Below are 20,972 nucleotides of genomic sequence, written 5' to 3'. Positions count from 1 at the left end.
GATTTAACTATGGATGTAGAATTTTTCAGGTCGACGGGCCGAGGGTCCACTCCAACAATATCGATATTGTCCCCACTTTACCACCTGCCCAATCCATTAGGTGTGGGGTTTTATCACAAAAGGCCTTAGTGTTAGTTGGAGTGGGGTAATTCTATCCAAATTGCTTATCTCCTTTCCCTTTGGCCGATGTGGGATAAATGGGATTCCAACACGCCCCTGCACGTGAGACCCCATTTTGTGGGTCGCACGTGGAGATCCACACATTGGCAATCACGTGGAGCCAAGTCGGGGCTCACCCAACACGCGGGGCCAAACGGGGACCCACTTAATCACGTGGCAACTTTGGCCTACATGGAGCCATGTCGGGACTCACCTATCGCGCGGGGCCAACGGGGACCCACCCAATCACGTGGTAGTACAAGCCCATCCCCTGGCTCTGATACCATGTAAAAAATTTCGGGCCGACGGGCCGATGGCCCACTCCAACAACATCGATATGTCCCCACTTTACCACCTGCCCAATCCGTTAGGTGTGAGGTTTTCTCATAAAGGCCTTGGTATTAGTTAGAATGGGGTAATTTTATTCAAAGTGCTTCTCTCCTTTCCCTCTGCCGATCGGAGATAAATGGGATTCCAACAATGGATGGATCATGGAACGTATTACATGTAGTCTCTATTAGACAATCACATACACATACACATACATCACCACCATGCAACAAGGGCAATTACTCAATACATCAGATGCCCTTTCTAACCTATATTATTATGCACCATACGATTAAAGTTGATATTAGTAATCAATAAAGAAAATAATGACAAATTAGGTACGATACATCATCATCAACCCATCCAAAAATATGCACATAGATTTCACACATAATTTGTTTATATATATTAGGGTTCTCTTTCTTTCTCCTATACCACTAACTTTGGACAAACAGATCTTGAAATTGTCAAATTAAGCTGCAGCCATGAGTAGAGGTGGGAGCTATGGTGGGGGACAAAGCTCATTGGGGTACTTGTTTGGCTCAGATGATCAGAAGCAAAGTCCACCTCCAACAGCTAAGCCAGTAATACCCCCATATGGCATCGATAGATTTGATTCCAGCATTGAATTTAAGCCTCCAGATACTCCTACTAACTCTTCAGAAAAACAAAAAAATTCCAACAACTATCACAGAGCTGAAGGCCAAAATTCTGGGAACTTCTTAACTGTAAGCTCTCGTTTTTTTTTTTTTTTTTTTTTGTATATGAACTATATTTTGAAAATTCAACTCTGCAGCTACACCTTAATTATTATAAATTTATAATGTATTTTTCTACCAAATGATATTTATTCAGGATCGTCCGACGATAAAAGTTAAATCAGCTCCTGGTGGAGATTCATCACTTGGGTACTTGTTTGGAGCTAAGTGAGTACTTTAATTTCTCCCAAATTCTACCCGGCTAATAAATATTTTGATTGTGATTTTGGGAGAAATTAAGAAAAAAGATGTGTATAATAAGAGGGATTTATCAATCCCCATAAGTGTGAGATTTGCAAGGGTACGTACTTCAATTTGTTTGTTTTATATTTGGAGGCTGGGAACACGAAGGTGAAGATCAAAGACTGGGTGTATAACTAGAAAAAATGTACGTTTTAATGATCTCCCCTTATGATGGAATTTATTAGCTAGGTTAGCATATATATATATATATATATATATATATATTTGGGGTTTGCTAAGTTTGTATTACACTGCTATATATGAGTATATGATTTTAAGTTTTCTTTTGGTATTTGAATTCTGTATGGTCCAATTATATGTAGAATTGTTTGTCTATCAATACACACTGTCAGATTTGGAAACTCGAAAATGACCCCGTTTTGGGGTTCATTTGAACTTTGAAGATTGCCAACTATGTTCTCACTAAATCGAATTGGTACTCGTTTTTTCTTTTCCTTAGCTTCTGTATTGATTTTTCCTTACCAACTAATGGAAATTTAGTTCATGGTTTGGTCTCTCTACGTCTTCCAGTTGTGGCTCTGTATTCTCATGCTATATTCTAACATATGTTTTTTTTTCTTCATTTATTTTCCAATTAATTTAATGCTTACGATTTCCAGTAATTTTATTTGATATTGATTCTTCCAATGATATGTTTTTTTGTTGTTTAATTAATTCATGGCTATGGAAACAAAACTATTCGTTTCCACGTACATTGAGTTAATCTCATGTCGATGATTAAAGCTTTCAACCTTCATGTATAGCTTGTGTAGTTATCGCAATTTATATTTAATCATAAAACTTGAATAAACTATTACGTACGTAATTTTTCTTATCTCTCCCTAGCTTGATTATTTTTCTGTTTTTTAATGTTATCGCGGAAACTGAAAATTTGTTCCGGGAACCAACTTTTCCTTATATTCTGCATGTCCCTTGAATGTTAGACATAAACCAACTCCACTTAGATAAGTAGCATTTTGTCGATTGGATCATCATCATCTTATATTATTCATATATATGTTTATATGTAGGTTATATAATGGTTGTTTCCTTGTCTATGTGCTTCTCACCCTCTCCATACGATTGAAGAAGACTGATAACCCTATTAAGAAGGTTGAAAACAGTATGAAAATTGTGCTTTAATTTGCCACATTGTGAAGCCTGGTTTTCACTGCCTTCATAGTAATAAGTCAATCACTTGCTGACGTAAATTAAACTTACTGGTACTGCTGTTATTTGCCTGACTAATTAAGCGAAGAACATACATGCAACTAATGAAACATTGCATTATTTAAGGAGGCCTGTTTTGCAAGATATCTAGGTTTGCTAGGTAGCTAGGTAAACATGAATTTCAACCAGATTTCAAGTTGTTATTGCATGAATATATAATATATGTGGCCTCAAGAATATCATTAAAAAATAACATGTGCAAATGCAATTGCTTTTTGTTCTTGTTTAACAAAAAATAACATGTGCAAATGCAATTGCTTTTTGCTCTTGTTTAACCCTTGATAACCTAATCTTAACTCATATTGGCGCGGAGCCACACCAAAGGCCACAGCAGGCTGTAGCCGAGAAAGGGTTTGCGGCAATGTATGCACTTTGGTGTATAGCCTAATATAATAGACAAAATAAATGCAAGAAAAATTATTTTTTAATAAAACTAGCCTAGTGACTATTTAGCACAACTACAAATATAAAAATTACTATGGAAACTTTGATGTCATTTTGTTCAAGATTATTCTGTTTTGATTTAGTGTGCATTATATTATTTTCAATCAATTTTTTATTAAGATTGCGTTTACTTCTACTTTCATTGTTTTGTTTTTTGCCAGTTGTGTGGTTGTAATTGAGATTGTCCATATATGATAGTTTTCTCTCTTCTTCTTGTGGTTGCATCTAAAAACATATAAAACTAGATGATTTCTTGTAATTTTTGCAGTTTGCAGTTGCTAAGCTTATTAAGCTCATGCCAAACAAATTTTAAAGTATACAAGTACAAAAGTTAAACTTAAATTTTTGCATCAGTATGTGTATAGCAAAAAATATATAATTTAATTTTAGAGTATTTTTTTAGCTAGCCAACCAACAAAAAATTTTCTGGCTCTGCCATTACTCATATTCCCAACCCCCCTCGCCACTAGATACGCAGTTGTTGTTTTCTTTGCATGCTCAAATTACAGGAATTCTGGCAGCAGATTATGCTCAAATGCTTAAGCCAACAACTCCTGGGATCATCAGCTACAAGTGGAATTTTTTTATCCATTTTCATATTTCTTAAATTTGAAACTTCTATAACAAAAATAGAGTTCGTTTTATCTTGAAATATCTTCAATTCATTAAAAAAAAGAAAAAAAAACTAGCACTCATATATACAATCTATCACTTCAATATCATACTTAAATACAAACTCACATTACAAGGCTTGACAGTACTTATCTCTGATTGTAAAATACCCTCAATTATATGCTCATCATTGTAACACTGTCTACCATGCCTCATTTTGACTTGTTAATTCGTTTGGCTTTGTTAGTAAATGTCATGCCTGATTAGTTTCTAAAACAATATTACTTAGTTACTTTTTACAGGTTCGTGAATTATATTTTTCACTTTCTAAGTTACATTTCGTTGTTTTATTGTCTTAAATCAATGGGGAAAACCACTGAATATCACATAACTATTTCATTATTCTTTTTATGACATAACTAATATTTTACATCAAATTCATCTAAACTACAAACAAAAAAGCGCACTGTTTTACCAAATATGATTAAAGCTCAGATATGCAAAATTATTCTATTAATTATAGAATTAATAATCGATTGCTTTTTGACTTATTCAAATAGGTTACGAGAATTTAATTTTCTAAATATTAAATTTTAATACTTTAAAATCGTATTAATTTATATTTTTCTATAATTAATAACGTGGCAGACGTTGAACCGATTTTTGCATTGCATAAAAGCTAGGGCGTCACCCGTAAGTGGCGCGCTGTGTGGCCCGAGCACAGTGATAAGTGAGCAAGGGTCGCTGTATCTCCATCGGCACCCGGATGCAGTGTTAAATGAGCAAGGGGGCCATAGAAACTTCTTTTCGAACGACTCCACTCAAAGTTGTTTGGGAGCATATGCTCCTATCAACTTTACCCGGGACACACAAAAGAAGTACTTTGATCCTATTAGACGGGGGAGGGTGAAGAAGCTAGGACAGAAGGGTAGAGTTCAAGGGAGCAAAATGCGTTTAGGAACGTGGAATATAGGAACCTTAACGGGAAAATCTATGGAAGTAGTGGAAGTTATGGTGAGGAGAAGGATAAATATTATGTGCCTACAAGAAACTAAGTGAGTTGGTAGTAAGGCAAAGGATCTAGAAAACTCAGGGTTTAAACTTTGGTATTCGGGCACAAATAGAACGAGAAACGGTGTTGGCATCATCGTGGACAAGACCTTGGTACAAGATGTTGTAGATGTCAAGAGGGTAGGAGATAGAATCATGGCAATCAAGATTGTAATAGGACAAGAACTTATCAATGTGATTAGTGCGTACGCACCTCAAGTAGGGTTGGATACGAGTTCGAAGGAGAAATTTTGGGAAGATCTTGGAGACTTGGTGCAAGGAATTGCTCAGACGGAGAAGTTATTTATAGGAGGAGATTTAAATGGACACGTGGGCAGGGAGACAGGCAACTATGGAGGTTTTCATGGTGGCCATGGTTTTGGGGAGAGAAACGAGGATGGGGAAGCTATCTTGGATTTTGCAATGGCATATGATCTCTTCTTAGCCAACACCTTCTTTAAGAAGAGAGAAGAACATGTGATCACCTACAAGAGTGGGTCGTCAAAAACACAAATAGATTTTCTTCTAATGAGGAAAGGGGATCGTATAACTTGTAAGGATTGCAAAGTTATACCAGGAGAGAGCGTGGCTAATCAACATCGCTTGTTGGTGATGGATGTACATATCAAAAGAGTAAGACAAAAGAACAAGACTTGGAAGTGCCCAAGGACTAGATGGTGGAATCTAAAAGAAGAAAAACAAGCCATTTTCAAAGAGAAAGTAATCACCCAATGTGTGTGGGATAGAGAGGGGGAAGCTAGCCAAATGTGGAATTCCATGGCTAGTTGTATCCGAAAAGTAGCAAAAGAGGTATTAGGAGAGTCCAAGGGCTTTGCCCCACACCAAAAGGAATCTTGGTGGTGGAATGAGGAGGTACAAACAAAGGTGAAGGCTAAGAAGGAATGTTGTAAAGCCTTATACAAGGAGAGGACCGATGAAAATGGTGAAAGGTATAGAAAAGCGAAGCAAGAGGCGAAGAAAGCTGTCAGAGAAGCTAAGTTAGCGGCTTACGACGATATGTATAAACGACTAGATACCAAAGAAGGAGAGTTGGATATCTATAAACTATCTAGAGCAAGGGAAAAGAAGACAAGGGACCTAAACCAAGTGAGGTGCATCAAGGATGAGGATGGAAAGGTTCTTGCTACAGAGAACGCGGTTAAAGACAGATGGAGAGGTTATTTTCATAATCTTTTCAATGAAGGACATGAAATGAGTGCTTCTTTAGGGGAGTTGAGTAACTCAGAAGAGTGTAGAAACTACTCTTTTTATCGTCGAATCCGGAAGGAAGAAGTGGTTGTAGCTTTGAAGAAGATGAAGCATAAAAAAGCAATAGGCCCAGACGATATACCAATCGAAGTGTGGAAACTTTTGGGAGAGACAGGTATAACATGGTTCACTGACCTTTTCAATAGGATTTTGAAAACGAAGAAGATGCCAAATGAGTGGCGAACGAGCACTTTGGTGCCTATCTACAAGAATAAGGGCGACGTACAAAATTGCATGAACTATAGGGGTATTAAGCTAATGAGTCATACAATGAAGCTCTGGGAGAGAGTCATTGAGCATATATTGAGGCAAGAGACACGGGTTTCGGACAACCAATTCGGGTTCATGCCAGGGCGCTCAACCATGGAGGCAATCTATCTCTTACGAAGATTGATGGAAAGATATAGAGATGGGAAAAAGGATTTACACATGGTCTTTATAGATTTGGAAAAAGCGTATGATAGGGTCCCAAGAGACATTCTTTGGAGGATTTTAGAGAAGAAAGGAGTACGAGTAGCATATATCCAAGCTATAAAGGATATGTATGAAGGAGCAAAGACTGCCGTAAGAACTCATGAAGGACAAACCGAAAGCTTTCCCATAACTGTAGGATTACATCAAGGCTCATCCTTAAGTCCTTACCTTTTTGCGTTGGTAATGGATGAGTTAACAGGACATATTCAAGATGATATTCCTTGGTGTATGCTTTTCGCAGACGATATAGTGTTGATAGATGAAACTCAGGAAGGGGTAAATGCAAAGCTTAACCTTTGGAGAGAAGTGTTGGAATCTAAAGGTCTTCGCCTAAGCCGATCAAAGACAGAATATATGGAGTGCAAGTTCAGTGCAAATGGAGGCCAAAACGAGTTAGGGGTGAGGATCGGAGATCAAGAAATACCAAAGAGCGACCGTTTTCGTTACCTAGGATCTATCTTGCAAAAGAACGGAGAATTAGATGGAGATCTTAACCATAGAATACAAGCTGGATGGATGAAGTGGAAGAGTGCATCCGGCGTGTTATGTGACCGCCGTATGCCACTGAAGCTCAAGGGAAAATTTTATAGGACGGCAATAAGGCCGGCGATGCTGTATGGCACAGAATGTTGGGCGGTGAAACATCAACACGTACACAAAATGGGTGTAGCGGAGATGCGGATGCTTCGTTGGATGTGTGGGCACACGAGAAAGGATAAGATTAGGAATGAGGATATCCGGGGTAAAGTAGGAGTAGCCGAAATTGAAGGAAAGATGAGAGAAAATCGGTTACGGTGGTTTGGACATGTGCAAAGAAGGCATACTGACGCTCCGATTAGAAGATGCGACTATGGGACAGAGGTTCAGGGCCGAAGGGGTAGAGGAAGACCTAGGAAAACTTTGGAAGAGACTCTAAGAAAAGACTTAGAGTACTTGGATCTAACGAATGACATGACACAGGATCGAGCACAATGGCGTTCTAAGATTCATATAGCCGATCCCACTCAGTGACTTGGATTTTCCAAGTCTCCAACCGAGAAGTTTTCCTCACTCGAAAAATTAAGGGAACACTACCCCAACCTACATGCTCCTCTCAGAAAGCTTCAACATACAAGCTTCAACAAAAGAAAATTCAAAGAACTTAGCAAAGAAGGCTTTGGTGTATCTAACACAATACGTTGAAATGAAGGAAAGCTTATTTATTGATATCCCTGATAAGCTACAAATATGTACATATACATGAGTCAAAATAAACACACAAGAGGGAGCCTTCACAAAGGTTGCTTAGGAGAAGTCTCAGCAGTCGGTAGAGCCTCAGAAAGAGAAGGCACCGGAGGGGGATCATTTGGAGCCTCAGTACTGGACAGAACCCTAGAAGGAGGAGGCATCAGAGGTTGATCATTTGGAGCTTCATTACGCGGTACAGCCCCAGAAGACGAAGGCAATAAATGCCTTTGGAACAAACCCACAAATCTCTGATGATCAAGTAAAACCTGACCATCAGTTTCCTTCATCTGGTCAAGCTTCCTCTTCATGTTTGTAGCATAGTCATGTGCGAGCCGGTGCAATTGTTTATTCTCATGCTTGAGCCCTCTAATCTCCTGTTTGAGACTCATCACTTCAGCCGCCAATGATTCAACTTGGCGGGTTCGAGCAAATAGGCGTTGGGCCATATTAGACACAGAACCTGCACACTGAACACTGAGAGCCAGCGAATCCTTAACAGCTAACTCATCAGACCGTTTGGAAAGTAGTCTGCTATCTTTGGGAGTGAGAAGGTTCCTGGCCACCACCGCAGCGGTCATATCATTCTTCATCACGGAATCCCCAACGGTAAGAGGACCAGTAGGGGAGACGAAGGATGGGCGCCATATGTTGTCTGGAGAAGGCGGGGCTGCCTCTTCAACAAGGTTCAAGTCAAAACGACGGTCGGAGGGGCCAGACATTTTCAAAGGTGTTGAAGAGAGAAGAGGTCGGACAAATCAAGATCTTAGAAGTGCAAGAATGAAGCTTCTACTGGTGGAGATTCAAGTGTGCTTTGGAACTTAATGTCAGCCCCTATAAAAATCTGCACTCGACGGAGCTTCAGAAATCGAAGAGGCGCCTGCTCAGAAATCGAAGAGGCGTTTGCTTTCTCAAAAGCTGGGCTGCTTAGAGATCACGAGGGTTGATCTCAGAAATCGAAGAGGCGTTTGCTTTCTCAAAAGTTGGGCTGCTTAAAGACCTCGAAGGCTGATCTCAGAAATCGAAGAGGCGCCCGCTTTCTTAAAAGCTGGGCTCCCCAGAGACCATGAGGGCCGATCTCAGAAATCGAAGAGGCACCTACTTTTCCAGCCTTGTCAGCACCTGTCACACGCACACTCAGCTTTGCGGAAATTATGGGCATTCTGTCGAAGACTTCTGGGGAAGTAGAAAACACATGAATCTTACTGTTCAATCACCCACTTCCCACACGCAACAATAGCTCATGGGTACCACAGAAAACTTTGCCAAAGTTCTCTGCCAAAGTTGAGCACGTGAAGCTTGCAGCTCCCACTACATCGCTCTGACCAAGAAGGGTAAAAGAATAGCAAAGAAACAGCACTAACAAAGTTTAGACCCATAAATTTTGAAGGTCTAGCTACCATATTATTACCCACAAGGGTAAAGGAACAGTACCACTGCTGGATAATTGGAAAGTCCTTGTGTGTCAACCTTTGTGCTTCGTGGCAAGGTAGACTAGCAAACATGCCCAACCTTTACTCACATTCGAGAAAACACTCCTAATAAGATTGCTTGCTCCAAAATCGAAGAGGCACCGTCCTCCGAATCTCGAGAGCCAAACTCCCAACATGGCTACTTTCTTAAAAATCGAAGAGAGGGTAAAGGAACAGTACCATTGCTGGATAATTGGAAAGTCCCTGTGTGTCAACCTCTGTGCTTCGTGGCAAGGTAGACTAGCAAACATGCCCAACCTTTACTCACATTCGAGAAAACACTCCCAACAAGATTGCTTGCTCCAAAATCGAAGAGGCACCGCCCTCCGAATCTCGAGAGCCAGACTCCCAACATTATTACTTTCTCAAAAATCGAAGAGACACTGCTCCCCGAATCTTCGAGAGCCAGACCCCTAGCATGATTGCTTTCTCAAAAATCGATGAGGCATCGTTCTCCGAATCAATCGAAGAGGCGCTCGCTTTCTCAAAAGCTGGGCTGCTCAGAGACCACGAGGGCCGATCTCAGAAATCGAAGAGGCACCTACTTTTCTAGCCTTGTCAGCACCTGTCACACGCACACTCAGCTTTGCAGAAATTATGGGCATTCTGTCGAAGACTTCTGGTGAAGTAGAAAGCACATGAATCTTACTGTTCAATCACCCACTTCCCACACACAACAATAGCTCATGGGTACCACAGATAACTTTGTCAAAGTTCTCTGCCAAAGTTGAGCACGTGAAGCTTGCAGCTCCCACTACATCGCTCTAACCAAGAAAGGTAAAAGAATAGCAAAGAAACAACACTAACAAAGTTTAGACACATAAATTTTGAAGGTCTAGCTACCATATTATTACCCACAAGGGTAAAGGAACAGTACCACTGCTGGATAATTGGAAAGTCCCTGTTTGTCAACCTCTGTGCTTCGTGGAAAGGTAGACTAGCAAACATGCCCAACCTTTACTCACATTCGAGAAAACACTCCCAACAAGATTGCTTGCTCCAAAATCGAAGAGGCACCGTCCTCCGAATCTCGAGAGCCAGACTCCCAACATGACTACTTTCTCAAAATCGAAGAGAGGGTAAAGGAACAGTACCATGGCTGGATAATTGGAAAGTCCCTGTGTGTCAACCTTTGTGCTTCGTGGCAAGGTAGACTAGCAAACATGCCCAACCTTTACTCACATTCGAGACAACACTCCCAACAAGATTGCTTGCTCCAAAATCGAAGAGGCACCGCCCTCCGAATCTCGAGAGCCAGACTCCCAACATGATTACTTTCTCAAAAATCGAAGAGACACTGCTCTCCGAATCTCGAGAGCCAGACCCCCAGCATGATTGCTTTCTCAAAAATCGAAGAGGCATCGTTCTCCGAATCTCGAGAGCCAGATACCACAGACCACTTTTTCAAAGTGCTCTGACAGAGTTAAAACATGTGAAACTGGCAGTTCCCACTACCGTGCTATGACCAAGCAGGGTAAAGGAATAGCATTACTACTTGTTAGGGAGACTCCTATATATGTCGATCTCCATCCCCAACGGACAGGCAGACCTGCAAAAATGCTCAACCCTTCATCATATCTGAGAGGGCACTCCCAACGAAGCCTTTCGAAATATTCAGCTTTCTTTCCCCCCCGATAATACCTCTGCAAACAAGCTATACTAGAGCAAGAATATCTCATATCATCAGGGTTAAAAGCAAGAGTATCCCATATCATGCTTTTTCCCTGTCTTTTCCTTTGGCCTTGTTTTTACCTGCAAGACAAGGAGAAAGAGAGCAATCAGTCAGCACTTGGAATCAAGCTTCCAGCCAGGAACTGACTGCCTGGAACCCCTTACCTGATTACTTACCTGGCATTGCTCTCGAGTACTCATCTTCAACATCTTATGTTTCCAGGGAAGATTCCGCATCTGCTTGAGGAACAGATAGGGCAAGTGCGAAGGATACAAGGAAGCATGTGGAGACAAGCGTAACAGCACACATGCCGATACATCCATTACTCTGTCAAAAGAAAAAGTATCCCATATCAGCAGGGTGGAACGTACTCTAGATTTGATGGACTTGTTTTGACCCTCAAATTCTTCAGTCGACCTTATACTCTGGAGGAAACCAGAAAACCCTCCAGCTCAGTTCAAGAATAAGCCTGTGGAAAGTTACTTCTTCAAAAGCAAAAGTATCTCATATCATCTCTTCTCATTTTTCTTCTCTTTATCCTTCATGCTGCTGCAAGATGGGGAGAAGGTGAACAATCAGTCGGAGCTCTGATTGCTTACCTTGTCTGTCACCTCTTTCAGCAGACCCCCTAGCTCGGCGACTTGGGGGACTCCTACTACATGGTTTGTATCGCGCTTGACCAAGCCTGAAACTACAAGTAAGCTTCAAGTGAAATTGATACATTACCTTGTGCATCTCCACCAGTTAAAGATACCACCCCTGGATGGAGGAATAGTACTTCCAGAGAAGATGCCACATCTACCTATGAGACAGATAAGGCAAGTCAAGACGACACCACACTCCGATACTTAGAAGTTTCGTGATTACGAGATCATTCTCCCACAATATTTCCTAATGTCATTTGTACTAAATCATTCACTTGTACTCACTAAAGGAGAGCTTGAACCTATGTACTTGTGTAAACCCTTCACAATTAATGAGAACTCTTCTATTCCGTGGACGTAGCCAATCTGGGTGAACCACGTACATCTTGTGTTTGCTTTCCTATCTCTATCCATTTATATACTTATCCACACAAATGACCAGAGCAATCTAGCGAAGATCACAAAAAGCGACCGTTTTCGCTACCTAGGATCTATCTTGCAAGAGAACGGAGAATTAGATAGAGATCTCAACCATAGAATACGAGCTGGATGGATGAAGTGTAAGAATGCATCTGGCGTGTTGTGTGACCGTCGTAGGCGACTGAAGCTCAAGGGAAAATTTTATAGGACGGCAATAAGGCCAGCGATGTTGTATGGCACAGAATGTTGGGCGGTGAAGCATCAACACGTACACAAAATGGGTGTAGCGGAGATGAGGATGCTTCGTGGGATGTGTGGGCACACGAGAAAGGATAAGATTGGGAATGAGGATATCCGAGGTAAAGTAGGAGTAACCGAAATTGTAGGAAAGATGAGAGAAAATCGGCTCCGGTGATTTGGACATGTGCAAAGAAGGCCGAATGACGCTCCGGTTCGAAGATGTGACTACGGGACAGAGGTTCAGGGCCGAAGGGGTAGAGGAAGACCTAGGAAAACTTTGGAAGAGACTCTAAGAAAAGACTTAGAGTACTTGGATCTAACGGAGGACATGACACAAAACCGAGCGCAATGGCGTTCTAGGATTCATATAGCCGACCCCACTTAGTGGGAAAAGGCTTTGTTGTTGTTGTTGTTGTTGTATAAAAGCCTAAGTACACTTTCCACATGTCGGCCCAACTTCGTCTCTTAATTGAGCTTACTTTGACCACTGGGTTTGTCAAGTCTCTTCACAAAATTAGCCCAATATTTTCCTCTCGCGGCACTTTAATTTTAATCTTTCGTATGTGGACCTACACATATAATGCAATAGCAACGCAGATGAAATTTAATTTGATATAAATTTAATTTTGTGAATTATTATTCGGTTTAGTCTAATTTATCGGATTAGGTCCCATAATTCAGCACTTTTTTTATTGAATTGTGATAAATATCATCCTTTATTATTGTTGTGGCTTGTTTTATCTGACAATGAGAGAGAGGGTCCGGCGGCATAGAAAGAGATGTGTTTGTAGGGTTGTGTAAAGAATGTGTTATTCCCCTTACGCAGTACCTTTATTTATAGTAATAAGGGAGGGAATAATCCTTCTCCTCTAAGGAATACAAGTCCTAATAGAGAAGAATAACTAGTATCAAATCTAATCTAGAATTTACACAATTACACCTAAATAAGAAGTTTATAACACTCCCTCTTAAGTGTGTAGATACTCAATTAGATTCGGCATCATGTAAAGTTGAGGAAGTTGACTCGTTGACACTGATTCTGGGAACACATTAGTGTCAAAGTAAAGTAGGAACTTGCATAAGGAACTAAGTCTCACAAAAAAAACCAACGGCTATGGTAAAACCCAAGTAGGAACAAAAACCCATAGTCTAAGGAAAAATGCGTGAGAAATGAAATGTCAAATGAAACATCTACAAGACGTCATCAGGGATATGATCAACCCAAGGTGGGTGCCTCATCAAAACCTCGTTAGGTAGCAAAAACCCAAAGGGAAAAATGCTCATAAGCGTAGGAAAAAAAAGTACATTAAGATCAAGCAAGTATAATTCAGGATATTCCCCCTAAGTTTGACATAATTCCAAAAAGAACTAACAATGTTACAACTCAAAAAGCTTATGCATACCATTTCCTTGAATAAGCTTCTGAAACGTCACATTCGATAGTGATTTGGTGAAGAGGTCGGCCAGATTGTCTTGTGAATGGATTTGCGTGACTTCAATCTTTTGATGCTCTTGTTGTTGATATGAGAAGAAGAACTTCGACACAATGTACTTGGTGTTGTCTCCTTTGATGTAACCCTTCTTGAGTTGTTTGATGCATGCTGCATTGTCTTCATAGATCATCGTCGAGACATCAACGACAAGGCAAAGATTGCAGGAGCATCAAATATGGCCCACAACTGCTCTCAACCAGAAGCATTCCTTAGTTGCTTCGTGTAAGGCCAGAATTTCAGCATGGTTAAACGAAGTGGCAACTAAGGCCTGTTTAGTTAACCTCCAAGAGATTGTGATGCCTCCAACAATAAAGACATAACCCGTTTGAGAACACGCTTTATCCAGATCATATAAGTATCATGTGTCGGTATAACCAACAAGGCGAGAATCGACTCGAGATAAAGGGGTGTGACATTACTCGAGGATCCGTAGGGATAGAACAAGCCCAAATCCATAATACCCTTAAGGTAATAGAAGATGTCTTTAACACAAGTCCAATGTCTGCGTGATGGTGCATTACAGTTCTTGCCAAAAGATTAATAGCGAAGGAGATGTCGGGTCTAGTGCATTGAGCTAAGTACAATAAAGCGCCTATCTCACTTAGATAAGGAATTTCAGGCTCCAAAATCTCTTCATCATCCTCATTCGAACGGAAGGGATCTCGTTTTGCATCTAGTGATCAAACAACCATAAGAGTACTCGAAGGCTTCGCTTTATCCTTGTTAAAGCGGCACAACACCTTCTGGGTGTAGTTCGATTGATGTACTAAGATTTCATCCGAACGGTGCTATATCTCAAGACCGAGATAGTATCAAGTCTTTCTTAGATCTTTCATCTCAAATTCCGACTTCAGGTGTGTGGTAGTTCTCTCGAGCTCTTTAGGAATTCCGATGAGGTTCATGTCGTCGACATGAACTGCAACAATCGCAAAATCGGAATGTGACTTGACTAGTCAAATAAAAAGGCATAGTTCGTTGTTCACATATCCTTGACTAGTCAAATACTCACTCAGACGGTTATACCATATTCTTCCGGATTGCTTCAAACCGTATATAGTGAATGCCTCAGTCGAATTCAGAGCGTGTTCCAGGGTTTGGAAATATTTGATCCAGTCAATGTAAGTCATTCGGAAACTTTCATACAAATTTTCGTATCAAAATCCCCATAGAGATACGCAGTTACTACGTCCATCAGTTGGATACTCAGTTTTTTGGAAACTACCATACTAATAGGGTAGCAAAAAGTAATCACATCCATAACAGGTGAATAAGTTTTGTGTAAACCCTGAAAATTTAAATACATGAATTAGATATTCATAATTATGAATATGTGGAGAAAATAAAAATAAATCAATTTATAGTTATGAAAATTGAATTGAGAAATTTTAAAGTTTTATTTCCGGGAATTTTATAAGTGAAATGACAAAAATGCCCTAGTTGGCTAAATTGAAATATACGAGGATGTATTTTATCATCGCATATTTTATCATTTTTCTTGGCATACTTGGATAGAGTTCGATCTCACGAGCGTGTGGGAAAAAATAGTTCGTGAAACGGAATTATAACGAAGAAGTTATTAACGATTGAAGTGGAGGGAAAAATAGGCATTTTATCATTAATTTGGAAGGCTCCAGAAAATCTGGAGCAATGGGATGATGCCACGTTTGTGGCTGTGAAGAAGAGAAGGTTGTGGTAAAGAAAATGAGGAAGGGGGTGGACCAATAGGAGGGGAGAACCGGGAGGGAAAGAGAGAGAATGAGGGAACACTGGATCACCTAGACCCGACGACTTGACCCGGTTCCTTTCGCCTTTTATGGCAGTTTTCGTCGGTTTTTCCGATGAACCACATCAAAAAAAAACCTTGGGAAAACACTTCATGGCCTTTCCTCTACCCAATCCACCCCAAAATTTGATGGAATTTGGCCTTAAAAATTGTGAAACCGCACCGGGGGGAGGGGTGTGCGACAGCGTTCGTGGTGGCCATCCACCAAACCTGAATAAAACTTCCACCACCACCACCACCATCAACGGACTTCCCTCAACCTTAGGAACAAAGCCTAGGCATTGGTTGGGGAAGCAAGCAGCGGAGGTGACGGATCGAAGCCACCCATTTCTAGGGTTTCCAAAGAGTTTGAGTGAAATTGGGGTTTTTCCCGGCAAAATTGGGCCTCATCCCAGGTATAAAAAAATTTCCTCTTCTTGATTTGTACATTCCTGCAAAATTTGATAATTTTTAGAAATAGTTAAATTTTCCAATGAGTCGGGGCAGCCGACCGCCACCCACAGCTGGGCTTGGCCAGTGGCTGACATTGTCTTTTCATGCAGATTTTGATATTTTAAATCCGTAATTGGTACCCATTTGGTGTGATTCGATTGTGAAAACTAATGTTAAATATTTCTGTTATTAGAGTATTTTCGGAAATGGATAAAAGGTTGAATGGTGAACTATGAAAGGCTTGATCCCGCTCAAGGGTACGTAGGCAGTCTAACAGGGTTAGATGCAGCCTTAAATAATTGAGATTAATCTTTTGTTGGGAATTTGAATAAAGAAAAGAAATTTGGTGATTAATTGTAAAATTAAATCTTATGTTTTGGTAATTAAATTTTGGTTATAGATTTGGTTTGTCACAGCCCGTCCCGGAATTTTTAATTCCGAGGACGTGAAGTTACGAAAATGTCCCTAAACGGGACTAAAGTGCGTAATTTGGACACTTGTTTTTACTTAAGGTTATTAAACTTTGGTGAATTAGAATATTAATTGGTTTTAGAAACCTAAACCAAGACTCTATGTTAAAAGTTTGAAATTGAGATTGAGTTGGACACGGGGGATCCCCACATCCCTCAAAACCTTCCCCAATTCCCGTACCTTGTCACTCTCTCTCTCCTCCTTCACGATTTCTCACTCTCTCTGTCTCTCTCTCCTTCGAACTCACGGACCAACTTCAAAAACACCCTAAAACTTCCACCAACGTCAAGTTTGAGACCACCATTGGAATCCTGAGGACTTCACGATCACGTGGGTACTAAATTCAGGTGAGTTTCATTTCAAAAACCCTAGTTTTCAAGGACCCCGTGATATTGCACTGTTCATGAACTTCGAATTGGCTTTGTTTTAGGCTAAAACAAGCTCACAGTGAGCTTATTGAGGTCCCAAGGAAGCTCGGAGTGCTTCGTTGGAAGTTTTTGGACGTAAGAACACGGAGATCGACAAGTTCAAAGTTTGGCCGGAGCTTTCGAGGATTTTTCCGGCGAATCTCCAGCGAGTTAGGAGTCGAGGTAGGTATCAATCTCTTCGTCTCATCAATTACTACAACTTTCCTTTTTTTTTCACTCAATTTCGTTGAGTATTGAAGAAGTTATACTCATTTGAAAAATACCCAGTTTCCGGCGACCTCCGAGGCTTTCGAGGCAGTTTCCGGCCAAAACACGGCGAACTAGGTGTTTTGCAAGGTACCATTCTCTTTGTCTCGTCAAGGGCTACAACTTTCATTTTTGAATCACTTGATTTCGTTGAGAAATGACAAAGTTATGGCAATTTGAAAAACGGCCGCCGGAAAAACCAGTCCGGCGACCCAAGGAAGAAGAAGGTGCGCGTGGGGGCGCGTGCTACAGTAAAAATTTATTTTAAAAATATGTCGACGTCCGTGACGTCGAGTAGATCACTGTGGTATATTTATATACCCAAATTGATCACCGTATGAGAAAGTTATTAAGGATTGTTGGTTAGGTGTTCGAATAACGTTTTATAGTTTTCGCATTAGGTGAAAATGTGAATTGATGATCCGACCGTTGGATCGTCACCAAACTTTGATACGTTGTAATACGTAATATTTGAGGATTATTGGAACTTACGGATTGGGAATCCGAGTTACGGATCTTCCGGAATTGGAATTGTAAGTTCATAAAATAAAATGTTAACCGTCACTTAGTTTTGGAAATTGACGGAGATCCGACCGTTGGATGGTAATGAAATTTTAGGAGGTTATCCTAGAGATATATTGTGGACCTCTGGGAGTTATGGATTTAAAATCTGAGTGGTGGATCTTCCGGATCGAACTACGTAGTGACGTATTTTATATAAGTTATATATTCTATCACTATGAATTCTGAGGTTGGAATTAATTATTGTTTTAGGCGCCGATCGTCATGACGCCTTGGCGTATTGTGCTAGGGAGTTGTAGGGCGAACTCCAGGTGAGTGGGCAGTTTTGTTTTCCGTATATATATATACTTGACGTTTTCCCAGAAATTGAATTAGAATGAAATTATGTTTTAAATGAAAGGTATATAGAATTATATGAAAAAGTGAATTGAAACGCTATGCATTGAAAGTATATGAAAAGTATATAGAAATGTGAATCGAATTGCCATGCATGAAATGATATGAATTGATATATGATGCATATGTATGAATTGGTGCGGCGGACGCACAGGTGAGTATCAGGTGATTATTTAATTACTGTTATGATGATGTTGATATATATTGAGCTCAAATTCTGCACCATGGTTTAGTGCTTATAGTATTCACCGCATCGCACGCTCACCTTGGAACCAAGTAGATGCTGGTCGCACAGTCCACGCGGAGTGGGTGCGACGGGCCAGTCGAAGAGTGTTAGTGAGATTTCGACTGGTGGGTGACCTTAGATTATGTGCACAGATGATTGATGAGAAAGCACTAGAGCGTAACTTGTGTGCAGAAGGCCGGACAGGTCACAAAGGTGACTCCGGTAGAGTGAGAGTGATAGAATTTGAGCTCTAGGTTCAACCGTACAGGGCTATTAGAGGGCCTCCGGTTGATTACTTTCTTGCACCTGATATGATTATTGTTGATGCATCCATACTTAACTGTTGAATTAGACATGGCATGGCATGATTGATAAAGAAAAAAATGTTGAGTTAATGAATTGAAGTATTGAGAATATATATGTATATTTATATTTTACATTTCTGGGAAAGTATACAGGTTTTACGGAGAGGGGTTACAACGTTTTAAGAAATGTTTGGATTTGGAAAAGAATTGTTTTACTGACCCACTCAATTTTGGTTTTGCGCCCCTCCAGGTTCAGGAATCACAAAGGTGTGGTGACTACGAGGAATTCGACGGTGTTCTGACAGATTGGACAAAATTAGGACTCACCTTCGGGTGTATCAACTTATAAATTGTATCTTAAAGCTTCCGTACTGTGCAAATGGTTACGTCACTCTCACGTGACGGCCAGCATGCCCTCCTTCGGGACGGGGTGTGTCATGGTTAGTGATTAATAAATTTAAATAAAGAATTGTGATTAATGGTAGTTAAATAAACAAGGTTTAATTTGGCCTATCACGGAAATTATATTCCTAAACAACTGTTTTGGGGCGGGGCGTTACAAATGGTATTAGAGCGAATGATTCTACCTTACAATATGTGATATTATTGATGGTTGTGGATGAGAATTGTGGATTGTATTGATATTACACTATTTCATAAGTTCTTTGACTAATGATGAATTTATGTGAAATGCCTATATCGTGAATCATTATGAAGTGAATTGAATTGAGTTGGAGTAGGAAATTTTAAAAATGTCATATTTTATGTATAGCTTTGAATATGAACGTTTGATTAAAGTCTCAAATTAATCTTGAATTGGATTTATATTATGTTATGCGTTATGAAAATTTTAAACGATAAGGTGATTGTGAAATCGTGACAAATAGATGGGAAAAGTCGTATTAAATTGAGAAATGTTGAATTGGGTGAAAAGGCCCGTGGATGTGGAAAAGGGCAGGAAAAGGCCTGTGGATATTGAAAAGGGGGGAAAATGGCCCGTGAAGGTTGAAAATGACGGAAAAGGTCGTGGATGTTGATTCGGGTGAAAAGACCCATGGAATGTGGAGGAATGGTGGAATGGGCACAAAGACCCAGTGTTTCCGGGGAAAATGTCCATGTGTGGGCTATGAGAATGAATTGTTGAAGTGATAAAAAAAAATGTGTGATGTGTATTGGCTAGGTATAGTACGATCTTTTCCAATCTACTAGTTACTGATTGGGATAAAAGAAATAGGTGACGAAATCATTGTTTTGTCAATGATAATTATGGCTAGAAATTTTAAAATATTATGGCCAATGATAATTATGGTTGGAAATTTTAATATTTACGAAAGTCATTATGATTTATTGAACATGAAGGAAATTATAAACTAAGGTTATGGTTTGTCCATTATAATTGGAATGGTGGAAAGACCATGAATATTTCTTCATTTATTGTTGGTGGACATTAATAAAATTATGGAATTGGATTTTGAGTTTGTTTAATATATACGATTTCCTAGTTGTGTGTGTGTTTTTTTTTTATGAAAAGAATTGATGGGGAAAGCTTGTAATTCCAAATTTTATTGAATTTAATATTGCAAACAGAACCAATGAAGAGTACATATTCTCATGGCTATGTGATTAATAAGGTTTTGTTTTGTTGGCTAATAGAGTTCTGACATATATATAAATTCTCTTCATTGGTTAATGAAATGTGAATGATGCTCTAGAAGTGTGAGTCGCTAATTTATGAGATCAGTGGCTGCACTTAGAAGTAATTTAAAAGAGAAACAATTAAAAGAAAGATTTAAAAGGCTTTTAAATTTACTATGGGTAATTTAGTTTATTTGTGGATATGAAGGAAATCATAGAATGGGGTTTTGATTTTGTTCAATGTTAACAGTATTGCAGATTGGCTTTAAATTCCAAAATTTTTTATACAGTGATTGTGGCTAGATGTTCTGGTATTTTTACCAATGAATGTGGTTGGAAATCAGAGAAAATGTGTGTGAATCATGATGATTCTTCATTGATCTATTTATTTTGAGGTTGAATAAAATCATATGATTTTATTCACTATAAATGGAAGGGTGGGATGAGTTATAATTTCATTTCCGTTATTTGATGGTTGAAATCTTCGGGGACGAGATTTATTTTAATGGGGGTCAAATATAATACCCAAAAAATTTAAATACATGAATTAGATATTCATAATTATGAATATGTGGATAAAATCGAAAATAAAATTTATAGTTATGAAAATCGAATTGAAAAATTTTAAAGTTTTATTTCCGGGAATTTTATAAGTGAAATGACGAAAATGCCCTAGTTGGCTAAATTGAAATATATGAGGACATATTTTATCCCCGCATATTTTAGCATTTTTCTTGGCATACTTGGATAGAGTTCGATCTCAAGAACGTGTGGGCAAAAACCGTTCGTGAAAC

General features: G+C 39.6%; 1 protein-coding gene and 1 long non-coding RNA gene across 2 annotated transcripts; both read left to right on the top strand.

Annotated features, from left to right (window-relative positions):
* The first annotated feature begins 914 nt into the window (after positions 1-914).
* On the top strand, positions 915-1,852 carry LOC126627282 (protein SPIRAL1-like 5). The gene is made up of 2 exons (XM_050296753.1): positions 915-1,217; positions 1,345-1,852. Exons 1-2 carry the CDS (start codon positions 975-977, stop codon positions 1,417-1,419), a joined length of 318 nt encoding a protein of 105 aa, XP_050152710.1. The 5' UTR covers positions 915-974; the 3' UTR covers positions 1,420-1,852.
* Positions 1,853-16,524: 14,672 nt separating this feature from the next.
* LOC126627291 (uncharacterized) lies at positions 16,525-19,264 on the top strand. The gene is made up of 5 exons (XR_007624954.1): positions 16,525-16,767; positions 16,851-17,010; positions 17,116-17,184; positions 17,869-17,927; positions 18,794-19,264. It is a non-coding gene; the product is annotated as an uncharacterized LOC126627291 (long non-coding RNA).
* Positions 19,265-20,972: the final 1,708 nt, after the last annotated feature.

The sequence above is a fragment of the Malus sylvestris genome, chromosome 6, assembly GCF_916048215.2.
Source record: "Malus sylvestris chromosome 6, drMalSylv7.2, whole genome shotgun sequence".
Lineage (NCBI taxonomy): Eukaryota > Viridiplantae > Streptophyta > Magnoliopsida > Rosales > Rosaceae > Malus > Malus sylvestris.
This window is presented reverse-complemented; position numbering and strand designations above follow the sequence as displayed.

Bases quoted from the DNA above. Each gene is read 5' to 3' on its own strand.
- LOC126627282 (XM_050296753.1), top strand. From the start codon at position 975: ATGAGTAGAGGTGGGAGCTATGGTGGGGGACAAAGCTCATTGGGGTAC. The intron at 1,218-1,344 runs GTAAGCTCTCGT...ATATTTATTCAG, and splicing joins ATTCTGGGAACTTCTTAACT to GATCGTCCGACGATAAAAGT.